Here is a 14337-nt window from a genome sequence, read left to right on the forward strand (position 1 = left end):
TTGCGACATGGTTTATTGCTTTCTTGCCAGTTCAATATGGCTGCACGACGTCTCGGGCTGACGCCTACGTTGTAATGTTATGCTTATATGATCCTTAGAGAAGATTTGTCCGTAAGTATGGTTGTTGTAAAGAATGTACATATTATGTTAGTAAGCGAAATGTTATATTTTTTGTATGAGACGCTTTTTGTTTATGTTTAGTGAACCTGTATAGCGTGCTAAGCTAACGTTGTTGCTAATGCAATGCTTGTATACTTTTTTTTTGTAGTTTCACTACAGTCTAAAGAGGACAGTGGTTTGAGTCCATTTTATTAATAAATCAGATGAAAAAGGAAGAAGTCTGATTATTAAGGCGTCGTTCACTAGCTGTCTAGCTTTGGAAAAAGTAGACGCTTCGGAGTGAGGACAGCATAGACAGATTTAAATGACAGTAGAGTGAAATGCCCACTACAGTCCTTATGTACCGTATGTTGAATGTATATATCCATCTTGTGTCTTATCTTTCCATTCCAACAATTTATTTTACAGAATATATATATAATTTACAGAAAAATATGGCATATGTTATAGATGGTTTGAATTGCGATTAATTGCGATTAATTAATTTTTAAGCTGTAATTAACTCAATTAAAAATTTTAATCGTTTGACAGCCCTAATTTCAACAGATTATTTGGTGGAGTATTTTTGTCGTTGTTGTTATTGCGTTCATTTAAACTTCTATAAGTCATAAATCAGAACCAATAGGTGTTGCTTCACAACCAAGTTATATTATAATCTTAGCAATACAGGCGAGTGAAAGAGACGCACAGAAAAGCATGGTTTCCACCGTGTCAACACGCATGGAATGTCCGGGTCATGCGTCAGCAGCAGGAAGCAGAAAAAGAGGACCAGGAGAAGTGCACCAAATGCTAGTAATGCTTCTTAAAAATAAACACCAAATCATAAAAATACATAATGTCATCACGTGGAGAATGTCTGGGTGAGTTACACATCACAGATCCACTGCACAACATAATGTAACATCATGAGCAATAAGTTAAATAAAGGCATCGGATCCTTTAAATACACACACGATACAGGGTGAGCTAATAACAAAATGGGAAGAGCGCTCAAATGTCCCATAGACAGAAAATGTTACTTTTCCAGTTTGTTGATTTTTTCTTCTTTCTTTACTCAGTTCAGTAGTCAAGTACTCCAGGAAGGACAAACACATTCTGTCAGGTGCAGTTCCATGTGTTCTGAAGGTTCTAAAAGGCCCGCTTCAATGGTTTCGGGTCCTTTCCTTCTTTAGTAGGGGCAGCGCTACAACCTTCTCCCTGTGCAGGACCGGCAGCACTGATCCCCGTAGAACTTGTGGCTGCAGACGCCGTGCTGGGGGACCAGGTGGCACCAGCTGAAGCGGTCCGTGCAGGGCGGGTCGCCTGAGGAGAAAAGACATGGCGCTTCAGTACAGCTACCTGCGTCATGGGAAAAGATACTTATTTTTGCAGTAGTAGTTGTTTTAAGACTATAGAAAAGTTTCCAAGGTACTTCCGCATTTCTGCTCGCGCTTCCGTTTTACACGTTCCCCATCCATCAAAATCCCTCGGTAACACTTTACAATAAGGGTCCCTTAATTAACATTGGTTAATGCATTTTTAGACAATAACTACTGTAACTAGGGTTGTTCCGATCATGTTTTTTTGCTCCCGATCCGATCCCGATCGTTTTAGTTTGAGTATCTGCCGATCCCGATCCGATTACTTTTTTTTTTTTTTTTTGCTCCCGATTCAATTCCAATCATTCCCGATAATTTTTCCCGATCATATACATTTTGGCAATGTATTAAGACAAAAATGAATAAAACTCGGACGAATATATACATTCAACATACAGTACATAAGTACTGTATTTGGTTATTATGACAATAATCCCTCAAGATGGCATTTACATTATTAAAATTCTTTCTGTGAGAGGGATCAACGGATAGAAAGACTTGTAATTCTTAAAGGATAAATGTGACTTTGTATATTGTGACTAAATATTGCCATCTAGTGTATTTGTTGAGCTTTCAGTAAATAATAGTGCAGCCATTTAACTTCTGCCCAAATGCATGATGGGAAGTGCAACCATGACTGTGCGTAGGGGCACCAAATGATATACCTTCTCTGCGTTGGGAAAGAACATAGGGTGTTAAGAAAATGATCAACTACTACCTTTCTTCCCCACATTGCCTCCCACGTTATTTTTAATAGCTGAGAGAGGTATTGTAAGGCTTTAGCCACATAAAAAAAGGCTCCAAAGGCTGTCAAAATTCTCTCTACTGATAATACGCTGCCTTTCAGCACTATCTATAGGTAAAACGGCGTCTTTATAGATTGAACGCGACAATGCGTGAGTGGGTTGTGCAGCGCATGCGTTAACTATTTAACGTGATTAATTTTAAAAAAATTAATTACCGCCGTTAATGCAATAAATTTGATAGCCCTACTTTAAGCCAAAACTACTCTGGATGAGTGTAAGACATTTTGTCTGTAACGTTAAATACAATCAGAAAACAATTTAAATAATATGTATATATACATATATTAAAAAAAGGCATGTCCGATATTTGTTTGCCAATTCCGATACTTTGAAAATGACGTGATCGGACCCGATCGAGCGGCATCCCAATCGATTGGGACATCTTTAATCTTTAAGTAACATGACAAAAGTTCATTTATTCCCTTATCTAACATTTATTATTAACTAACACGTGTTAATGCATTAAGGTAATGCATTAGTTAATGCATTATAAGACAATTACTCATGTTTAAGTAACATTACAATAATACATATAATCCCTTATTTAACATTTAGTAATATATTAATTAACATTAGTTAATGCATAATCAGACAGTAACTAATAGTTTGGTAAAATTAAAAATATATATAGGCCTATATAGGGTTAGGGTTTGTTAACTTAAGCATTTATAATTTCTTAGTTAAGGGACACATGTGCTACACTTAACAATAAGGGTCCAAAAAACATTCAGTAATAAATCTACACCTCATGTTAACACAGGTTGTAGAATTTTGTCCACGAATGATCCAGGAAGTGATAAGAACAAACATACAATCTTTTAAGTGGATTCTTGGGTACATCCATAGGCAGAGTTTGACTTTTGGGGCGGGGGTGGGGGGTGGGGGGCACAATATGTTGATGACCCCGAAACGCAGTGTCAGCAATAAAATTAACTTACAACAATATTTATAATAATTTGAAAATGAGCGTTTTTTTTTTTTTTTCCCCATCATCATGAGGGGATTTCTAAATCAAGCCGCTTACGACAGCTATACTTTTCGCCAAGATCGTCATCCATTTAATGTGGTACGCCCACCGGTGTCGTGCCAATGTAGTTACCCCCGTCAAAAATTGTATCCCCTGGGCAGAGCCACTGCGCTGCACTGATTGTCTTGATTTCCGTGTTTTGGTGATGTAGTTACGAGGTTTTAAAACATGGCCCATCCATAAAAAAAACAAACTTTTCTTTCTGTCGTATAACGCAACATACGTACTGAACGTAAAAACAGCAATGTTTCACTGTTTTACTCGTAGGATGACCTATAACTGTTATTACTGAAATTCAAGTCCTGTATGGACTTTCTCCAGTTTAATAAACGCCGATGTCCAAAATGTATAACCGTGGTTCTTTTCTGGCTTCAATTACTTGTTTATGTTAACATAACTTAGGTGTGTGTGTGCACTCTCGCGGCCAGGGGACACAATTTTTAAAGGGGGTAACTACATTAGCAAGACACCGGTGGTGGCTCTGTTGTACAATTAGCGTCTTTAGTAGGGCAAATTGAAACTCCGCTCACCATCTTGACGGTGGTCTCTAGCATTTCATGGTCCACAGTTTCAATCTTTGGTTCTTGCTCAGTAGTTGTTGTCGCTTTTGAAAGCTTAGGTTTAGAAAAAAATTACGTATATCCATATCCTTGCTGCTTCGGTCCTAAGGTGGTTTTGGCTAAGCAAAGCAAATGACCGTCTTAGGTGCTAGTCACATGATCTGTTCAAAAAATAATTTTGACCCATTATAAAAAAATTTTTTTTTGTTCATTTCATTCATTTTTGTTGTTTGTTTTATTGCTTTACAACTTTGATAGACAAAAGTTTACCAAAAGATTCTCAATTTTAAAATTATATACTGTACAGGAAAGTCAATTACATGCAATTACACTTTTCGGCCACCAGGGGGTGCCTGGCCCTGGTCCCCCTTGAAAATCTGCTCATGGGTATATCCATAACTTACTGTCTGCAGCTGGTTTCAATTCAAGGAGTATGGTGAAGTAGATCCACACTGGCGCATTGTAGCTACTAGCTGGTCGCTTATAAAAACATTCCACTTCCAACCATATATACCTGTATATATATATAGGCGCTTCCAGGAGTTCACGCACAGCACAGAAAGCCTCGGAGTCTCATCTATGTCGTGCTGAATCCATTTTTGGAGATTCCGTGAATTCCTCTGGTTTGATTTTGCAGTTTTAACTTTGTCAACACACTGCTTACTTCAACCGCAATTCATGTTGTTGTGTCTGAACCGGACGTTTGGAGCAGAAATTGTCAAAGATGGTGCCACCCATGTTTCTCTCAGGAAACTTTTCCATTAGAACGTAAATTAAAAGGTACTTTAATATGTATATACATATAGTTAAATAAATGTGTTACTATTGAAGGGAAAAAAGTCGAGGCAAAGTCGACTTTCTCTTATTTTCCTAGGTTTGTTCTCTTAAAAGAAAAGAAAAGAAATCAATGTTAGAGTTGTCCGATAATCAGGCATGAAAATGGGTCAGGGGTTAAAAAGGTGAGAAGGGTGTGGAGGAAATATGTTCCAGTACACTGTATTGTACACCCCAACAAAATATTGAGCTCTGTCGACCCACACTGTGTTTCAGCAGGGCCATGCAGAGACCGGTGGAGGGGTGGGTGCTCGTAGATCAAAAGGGGCACATGAACAAGTATTTAATACACCTTAAAACAACATAACTTAAATTTTAACCAGCTTTAGATAATAATTGGCTGCGACTGTGACATACTTTAATTGGGAGGGGGCAACAGTGAATAGAAATCAAAACTGTCATCAACACTTTCTGGCTGTGACTCAGTCAGTCTGCCTCTTTTCTTCCTTCAACCTCTGCATCAAAACTTCCTTCCTCAACTTGTTCATCTGAGAACAAACCACATCAGATGGTCACTGAGCCACCAACAGCACAGTTTTCTTAAAACTATTATTTCATTATTATCCATACTTAACAACTCTAGCACCTAATGATTAATAAAGCAGTGACATAAAACTCTTATAGAAAAATAACATTGTAATTGTGTTTATAATTGGATTTAATACCCGACTATCCTTGCAAACTTGTTCTTACCAGGTCTGCTATTCACCCAGCTGATGAGGTATCCACTGCCTTTAGCAGCCTCATCTAACTCCTTTTTTTATCCCTCAATCTCCCTTCCCTACGACGCATGTCTATGTAATGAAATATAAATATTTAAAAAAACAAACAGACTCCCCGGTGGCTTTTAGTTTTAAAGCTTTCTTAATTTCTTTCTCACTCAATAACGATGGAGTTAGATTTGTGTTTTTATTATTCAATCAAAAAACAAAGTTACTTCTATCAAAAACAAAGTTGCTTCAATCAAAATACAGTATACACTTTTAATCCCAAAAAGTAACTTCAATTAAAAAAAAAAGTTTTTGATTGCAATAATAAATTTGAGACAAAAAAAGCTTTTGAAAACTATTTTTCTTGATTGAAACAAATTTTTCCATTTAAGTAATGTTTTGCGTTTGGGCCACATTTTGGCTAGGACATTTGTGTCTTTATTATTCAATCAAATAAGTTGCTTCAAACAAAAATATATATATAAAAAGAAAAACTTTGCACATGTGCCAATCACCGTTTACCAAAGCCTGAGAGGGTTTGAGTAGACTCACTATGAAGCTTTTAATAAAGCCAAGCATTTTCTAACTACTTTATTCTTGTTTAAAAATAATTTGGTGGGGCAGTAACATGTTTAAAACTTATCATAATTCTTACATTTTGAAGTGCTTGAAAACCATTTATAAATGATACTTTGGTGAAAAAAGTGAAAAAAAAACATGTCTTATATATATGTATCTTTTTTCCAATGTAAAATCTGAATAAATGCATTGAACACGCACAAAAAAATGGGGGGGGGGGGGGCGCTACTTCGCGGTTTTCACTTTTTGCGGCGGGTTCTGGTCCCCATGAAACGCGAAAAACGAGGGATCCCTGTATTTCTGAAAAGCTTTAAGAAGCAGGACTCATTCCCACCACTCGTCGGGCCGCTTTTGTGCCGACACCGGCCGTCAGCTCAAATCCAAGCCGAAAATAACGCGTCTCCGGCGGGTGACGGGAGCGATGTGAGGCGCTCCCTCCATCCGAGAGAATGCCGCTTAATTTGACTCAACAGTGTGTTTCTTCGTTTATATTACCGCTAAATACACAAGCTTGACTTTAACGGGAGCTATTTTTTTTCATGGGAGATTTGGCTAGCTCTGGCAGTGTTCAACGCAAGCTGCAACGAATGGCAGTAACTTTTTTATATCGCAAAACGTGAAAACGATTGAAACCATTACTCACCAAATTCAATCTGCTGGCAAATACAGGCAAGTGTGTATGCTGCGCTCTGCCCCGATGTGGATAAGGCCTGCTTTTTGTTTTCGCTGCTTTGCAATGCAACCGAAGGCTCTCCGAGCACTCCATGTACACACGTAAGGAGTGCGCGCGTTTGGAATAATGGAATGCAGCTTGGCCCGATGATTGGTTCTCGTCAGCGAAGCATCTAGAAGGATTTGCTGACTGTGTTCTTGAGTGCTCAGTTTACGTACGTAAGTTAATCACATGATGATAATAATAATAATTAAACCTCCCGACCCCCCCCCCCCTTCCTCCCAAAAAGAATTTCTCCTCGGATCTACGCAATTCACGTAGGTCGCCCTTTTTGACTTCAAAACGGCGAATTTCGCCGAAAGGTGAGAGATTTTCATGCCTGGATAATATCGGCCGATAAAAGCATTACAAATAATATCGGAAAATATCAGTATCTGTTTTACCCCAGTATATGTGCTGGGTTATAAATTAATGTAGAATCCTGCAGCCTTTGTGCATGGTCTGGTCACAGCGGCTATGCTTAGAGTGACCTTTAAGGGTCTCCAAACTAAGATGCTTGGCATTTGTTAACTGAGGGAATCAAGGTGCACACAAAAAAAAAAATTCATAACTCATTAAATTTCATTTTTAACATCATAAAATAATTAACACCTTAAATTCTATGACGTCAAATTCATATCCCAAAAAAAACACACCTTTATTCTTGTAAACATTACAGCAAATTGTTAACCCTTTATAGGCACTCATTTAAAGAAACACTATGTAACTTTTCAGTTTTTCGATTATAGCGATATCGGTGGACAAAAGCTATAGTTTTTGCCTTAAGGAAGACTGTTTCCCGTGAGGACCAGCACTGTGTTGTAAAATCATCAATTAATAAAAAAATCAATCTCCGAGTCGCCTGCAGATGGATTTAACGACATTTCGGTTTCCAGGGGCTGTGTGAAAGAACAATAATAATAAAGCAATGAATCCTGTTGTGGCTAAACAATGACATAGGATGGTTGCCAACCGTGTGGCTATGTGTTGCTAACCCCCCCACCCCTCCTGAACTCATCATGGTTGACGAGTTCGGTTCACTGCAGTGAGTGAAAGCCAGGCCAATAGTTATTCTTAAGTATCCTGGTAATGTCAGTTTTTTTTCCTCCTCAGACAAAACTTTTTGTCGCTTTTGTTGCTCTGCCATCTTTACAGAATTCGCGCAAAAGTGTTCGCATCGACTTCTGTCTTTATAATGAATGGGGACAGTGGGAAGTGACGTACACTATAAAGCAGTCAGCGCATTTGTAGTTTTTGTGTGACAGGATTTCTTCCATCCTCCTCAAAGTTAATTAGTGCTGGTGAAAGCGATACAGCCCCCCCTCAAGATATAAAAGAGGTGTCATTCAACTAGTTGTCAGTCGACATCAGGGGTCGCGTTAACCGGAAATTTTCCGTCGTTGACCGGTTTTTTAAAACGGTGACGGAAAAAACTGAAGTCCGTCAGTCATTTTGACAGGTTGCAATTCACACCCCAGACCACAGGGTGGCACATTAATTAGCTATTGTCTCTCTTAATGCATGACGTCGTTGGCTATTCTGTCAGAATATTGTAGTGTAACCGGGGTCTGGCGGCGGCACCGTGATTGACACATCAACGCGAGGTTCTTATTGGTGCACCCGGTGTGCCAGCGCGTGATCCAATTGGTGGACTAGATTGCCGCCTGTGTATAGACAAGTTTTCGAGGTACCGGTTTACTTCCTTATGTCTTCCTTCCCCTTCCGTTTCCGCCTGTTTACCATTGAAGTCAATGGCGGTGGAATAGAAGTTGGAAGGTCTTTATACAAGATCCCGGGAATGTTATTTTGATGTAGGCGGGTGGAGAACCAAGCCAAGGCCTCCATGCTTCGTACCATGTCGATTTCCAAACCATGGGTGCTCGTACTCGTCATAAGGAGATGGACGAAACTGACAGCTCCTGCAGTCATGCCCCCGCTGTTATGGAAGGTAATGTGCTCTAAAAATACGAAACCTAAAATCTGGCGCATGAAACGACTTGTTGCCTTTGCTATTGATATTACGATGAGGATTGTAATTACGAAGTTTAATCATTTTTACAACAACTAGCTTCTGCTACTGCTGCTAGCCGCCTGTTGCTAATCGTGTTTGAATGCACCGCATATATCCAAGTGTTACAAGTTTTTATTCGTTTGTTTACAGCTGGGAAATGCTGTTATAAAAGAGAAGACAACTTGACTTGTACGTTGATGGACATATATCGAACATATATAGTTTGCGTTCCACAATGATGATAACAGCTCGACTCCCGGGAGAGGCCGAGAGAGGGAGGAATTGTGACAGACGGTGGTTCGCCGAGATCGCCGTGATCCAACTACGAACTTGTGAACGGTAGCATTTTTAAATATATGCTATTGGAGCTGGAATTACCGAAGAGGAGAGCGAGATGGACTGCTGTAATTCGACAAGAAATCGGGGCACCAAACGATCACCACAGACTATGTAGTAGTCATTTTATATCTGGTAAGATGCATTTAATATATATTTAGAAGATTTTGGGCTGACAACCACAATTAAGATCATTGTGTGACGTTGGTGATTGGGGTCTATAGGGTTGCCTCTTTTTCTTTGGGAGTGGAGTTGTTTTTTTGGTGTTGTTGGCGGTAAGCAGAGTAAAAAGAGGGAGAAAAATACAACTTCAGTGTCTAATTTTTCGCCGCCAAGCAAGCGTTACAAATTAAAAATGAATGAAAACTAAATACTATTGAATATGTCATCATTATCATTTTAAAAATTTCAGTGACTGGTAAAAATAGATTATGACCGGATTTTTATGACCCTGTCAGTCAAAATGACAGACAACGAAAATGTCTAGCGCAACCTCTGGTCGACATATCATCACAAATGTTATGAAAATATTTTATTAAGGTTGAAAAGTTACCTAGTGTTGCTTTAAATATTATGTTGATTTTTTGTGTGGGTGTGTGGTTGTGTGTTGGGGGCCATAGCCAGATTGTATTTCTGCTATTATTCGTTTAAAGTTAGCTTTTATTAATATTTTCTATGTATTATATATACACATACAGTATATATATATATATATATATATAATATATATGTGTGTGTGTATACACACATATAAAATATTGATTAAAATTATTACTACGTAGTATAATAATAATTGAGACCTGGCATCCATATAAGTGGAATTTTGGGTCATGTAGGCCACACTTGCATACCAAATATTGTATGGGATCCTAAATGTGATGTCCATGTCTTTATGAGGTTGAAGTTTTGTTTTAATTGCCCAAAATGGCAACTTGCTTTAACAAGAGGTAATCTAACATGAGAACTGTAAAAGTAATAACAATAATAAACAAGATCTAAATTTTCATGGTATTTAGAGGTATTGTAAACACGTTTAAAGAGCATTTTACCTCTTAGCGTGGTCCCGTCCGCTGTGACCCGGTTTTGGTTTTGTGGCGGCGAGGCTGGGCGGGGGCAGAACTGAGTGTTGCAGGCCTGCGAAGCGACCGGTCGCTGATGAAGCATGCAGCCGGCCACCGGACGACCGTGAAGCAGACATTGTACACTGCGGGTCTGGACGCCACCGCCGCAGGACACTGAACACTGAAGCGGAGGAAGCCATGAGGAAAACAAAGTTACAGAACATAGTCGCCCTCCAGCCAGATGTCGACAAGCTTCTCCTCTGGTGGAAACAGGCGGGAATCAAACACTCGCCTCAAACTATCACAGGTTGCCCTTAAGACTTGATCTATAATGGATGAGAACCAAGAACACACAACAAGCTGCCCACAGTTTGCCCATGCTGTTTGTTGACTTGCTGGTGATGACACAGCAGTGCAAGCGGAAAATTCACGCTCAAATCCACGTGTGGGTCATCAAAAGAAGCGAGTGGTGTTTACACTTGGCAAACATGAGAATATGGGGCTTATTTTGGAGAAAATACAACTATTTTCTTGTAAGATTTGACCTTTTTTCCAGGATTTGTATTTTTTTTTTTTTTTTTTTTAATTGATTTGAAGATTCGTACTCTTTTTTTTTTTTAGGCAATTTACATACAAATTTTGCTTTCTAGAAAAGCAGAGTGCCCCAAAATTGTGCAGTTGAAATAAAATGTTCAATATACTAATTCAATATATTAATTTTGCATATGGTTATGTACGATTGGTCAAGATTTTTTTATTACTATTTTAGTATTGTAACTCTTTATTAAAATATTCCTATTTTTTACTTTTGGAAAATTAAGACTCATACTCGCAACATTATGATGCAGTATTTTTATATTTCTGACGAAAAAAAACTTTAAACATCCTATAAGTGTAACTTATGTGTAAGTAAAACTTGAATTTTCAAACATGAAAGTACCATTTATATAAAAAAAAAAAAAAAATCCTCAAAATACAACTGACTACCGTAATTTCCCGAATATAAGGCGCACCCGTGTATAATGCGCACCCCAAATTTACTTGTAAAATCTAGGGCAAATTATTGTACCCGTTTATAACGTGCACCCTAATTTTACCACTAATATATAGAAGAATACAAGAAAACACAGCTCGTGTACAGATACAGAAATGTCATTTTATTGACTGGTGAAACACAGCACAAGCATAGCCCATTGGTAGTTCAAAACATAACCATAAACTGACAATATTTACGGTTTCTTTTAAAGGCTGCTGTATAACTTGCTCGTTTCATCATGATGAATAAATGTTTCTTCCATGTATTGATACGGTAAAATGAAAGTGAGAACGTAAGGCGGAAATCTGAGAGAGGTCATCGCCGTCAACACGACAGTAACAATAGGAGCTATTGTTATTTGGGTTTGGGTTTCCCGAGGGACAGATATAGTTGACGGACACACACAGGAAGTCTGTTGTTACGTTTTTTATGGTCGGAGTTGCGGAGCTGCAATAAACCTTGAGTCAAATGAGTTGAAAAAACTAAATTCTGTGCTCTATGAAGAGTGAAAAAAGCTGAATTTAACACATACGAAATCAAGTAAAGTATTACCGAAACAAAATGGTGACGTCATGTACCGTAATGATCGGCAACGGGTCGCCACATACGTTTCTTCAACACAACGCAGCCGTGTCAATAAAAAAAAAAAAAAAAGGTTTATATATATATGTAATACATATATATATATTTCTGTCTCCATCCATGTATAATGAGCACAATGATTTTACAAGTTGATTTTGGGGAAAAAAAGTGCGCGTTATATTCGGGAAATTACGGTATTTTTTTTTATGTAAGAAAACCTAACATCTGCATGATTACTATATTTTAGTTGAATTGTTTATCATAAAATGTTTGGACCAGGCTCTCAAAAACATTACATTAGTTATATTGTTCGCAATTAGTATGTACCATAACAGGGAAAGTTTTGTTTTCCAGGGGTGCCCAATCCCGGTCCTCGAGAGCCCCTATCCAACTTGTTTTCCGTGTCTCCCTCTTTTAACACACCTGAATCAAATGATCAGCTCACCAGCAAGCTCTGCAGCAGCCTGATAATGATCCTGATTAGTTGATTAAGGTGTGTTAGAGGAGGGAGACATGGAAAACAAGCTGGATAGGGGCTCTCGAGGTCCGGGATTGGGCACCCTTGGTATACACTGTTCAATGTTACTGAATGACAATTTCATCTAAACTTTCAACTATGCCCAACATCAGTTGTCACCGTTGTCTTGATAGCCTAACCAAGCGTTAACATTTGACCAACAGAATACAGTCCTATACTGGCGACGTAACCCAAACTTCTGTCGGAATTAACCCTTTAAATACCCCCCAAATCTCAAAATAACTATCCAAAAACATGTATTATACACAGGGGTGCACATAAGTGGTCCGCATGCGTACTGGACGTATACAAAAGCGCTGGCCCTCAACGGCTTCCATACGCTTTTGCGTACCGATGGCTGACCGCTGTATTTGCGGCGGACACGAGATAATCACTTCTCAAAATGTCGGAGGCAGGCCCCACTAAGTAATTATTTCCGTGTTCCCCCACCCCCATCAAAGGACAGACAGACGACAGAGACGTCACCGGAGCTACCGAAAAAAGGACTTTTGCTGAAAAGTGGCTGCAGGAGGTACCATAGCTAGAAGCAAATGATGCTCGTATGGATATGTGGTACAAAATTTGCCGTGAGAATCGCTGATAAGAGCAGCGCATTTTATGTAGGGTCCAAGAATTTCAGCCATCCAAACTTTGAAATGCACGAAAAAAACAGAGCATGTGGCAATTAAACAAACTATTGATGTCAGGCAGCACCCCACTCGCCCTATGGACAAGTGGCGGAATAAAGTTAATGAAGAGCAGCGCCATGCACTGACAAACGTGTTTTTGCTCGCATTTCACAAAGCTAAACATGCACGTTCAATGAGCTTTTATGAGGAGGAGGACATCCCACTTTTACAAAGGCTTGGAGTTAATGTGGGAGCCGCATAATGCCCTATATTTTGAATTAGTACTGCTTTTATGTTTATTTCTTTACATTTCACTTCAAAGTAATGGCAATTTTGTTGTGCCAGTTGATGTTAATCAGGCATTAATTGTTAATATAATTAATAAAAAGGTATTTGGCTCTAACTAAAGCTTGTCATAATTTTATCGCATCAGGCGGGTCGGCTCTCAAGTTCAATGAGGACCAAGTCACATCTCTAGGTCCTCCTCTGAGAACCTGGGCAAAAAAAATATTTGCACCCCTGATTATACATCATTGTACCGTCCTCGCCAAGACGTTGAAGCCAAGTCCTCGCTAGACAGCGAGCTAAGTGGCGAAATGACAATGTTAGACGTCCGTGTGGTTTGCTGACTTTATTCAGATGCTCATGACGTCAACATTTGCAGAATTAAACTAAATTAAAAATGAAATTACTGTATTGGCCCGAATATAAGACAGTGTTTTCTGCATTGAAATAAGACTGAAAAAGTGGGGGTCGTCTTATATTCAGGATCTGGACATCATACCCATTCACGATGCTAGATGGCGCCAGATATCATTGAATCGAATGCTGAACTTGACTCCCGCGGCCAAAGCGACCTAGCCTGGCATTCCAGACTCACCGCTGTTCCAGCTAATTAGTCTGGCCACCATTAAGCGGATAAAATTTCCAGTACGTAGCAAGCCACAGCAAACAGACAGCGGAGTAGACCAATCAGCGACGGGCGGATGTGACGTTAGAAACGCGACGAGGGACTTGCACGCGGAAGTAAACATACGAGGAGAGTGGAGTTTATACAACATGGCTAGCGCAAGACAGACTGTTGTCAATGACTTGTGTCGATGTGTTTTTGGTCATTTAAAACTGATTTTATCGTGGATTGGAACATATTCTCGGCTCTCCTGTTCGCCATCTGTGTTGTTGTGGAGACGACTTCCGACGCGTAAGAGTGACGTTGCTCGTTAAGAACACGTCACGCAAATAAACGAATCTGATTTGACGATTGATTTTGTACTTGCTCGAGAAGCCGTTAATGGGCTGGGTCCCAGACTATTCTCTCAGTGTTTGAAAAATACAGGGAAAAATACTGGCCGTGCCAGGCAAAAAGCGACCCCTTATGGTTAATGCAGTTATTGCAGGTTTGTTGTTTTATCACAATAGATTGGTTTATTTACATTTCAAAAACCAGAAAGCATTGATT

The 14337-nt window shown here is 39.1% G+C and overlaps 1 protein-coding gene across 3 annotated transcripts in view; it reads right to left on the minus strand.

Annotated features, from left to right (window-relative positions):
- Positions 1-739: 739 nt before the first annotated feature.
- adamts18 (ADAM metallopeptidase with thrombospondin type 1 motif, 18) overlaps positions 740-14337 on the minus strand; it is a 172340-nt gene continuing 158742 nt past the window's right edge. For 2 of the 3 annotated variants that reach the window (XM_057843203.1, XM_057843192.1), the window contains exons 24-25: positions 10103-10295; positions 740-1422 (exon numbers count right to left, since the gene is read on the minus strand). In XM_057843203.1, the coding sequence (XP_057699186.1) occupies positions 1304-1422; positions 10103-10295 (312 nt within the window). In that variant the 3' untranslated portion in view covers positions 740-1303. The remainder of the gene's footprint in view (positions 1423-10102; positions 10296-14337) is intronic. The other variant, XM_057843214.1, reaches the window with a different exon arrangement.

This window comes from Corythoichthys intestinalis, chromosome 1 (assembly GCF_030265065.1).
Source record: "Corythoichthys intestinalis isolate RoL2023-P3 chromosome 1, ASM3026506v1, whole genome shotgun sequence".
NCBI lineage: Eukaryota > Metazoa > Chordata > Actinopteri > Syngnathiformes > Syngnathidae > Corythoichthys > Corythoichthys intestinalis.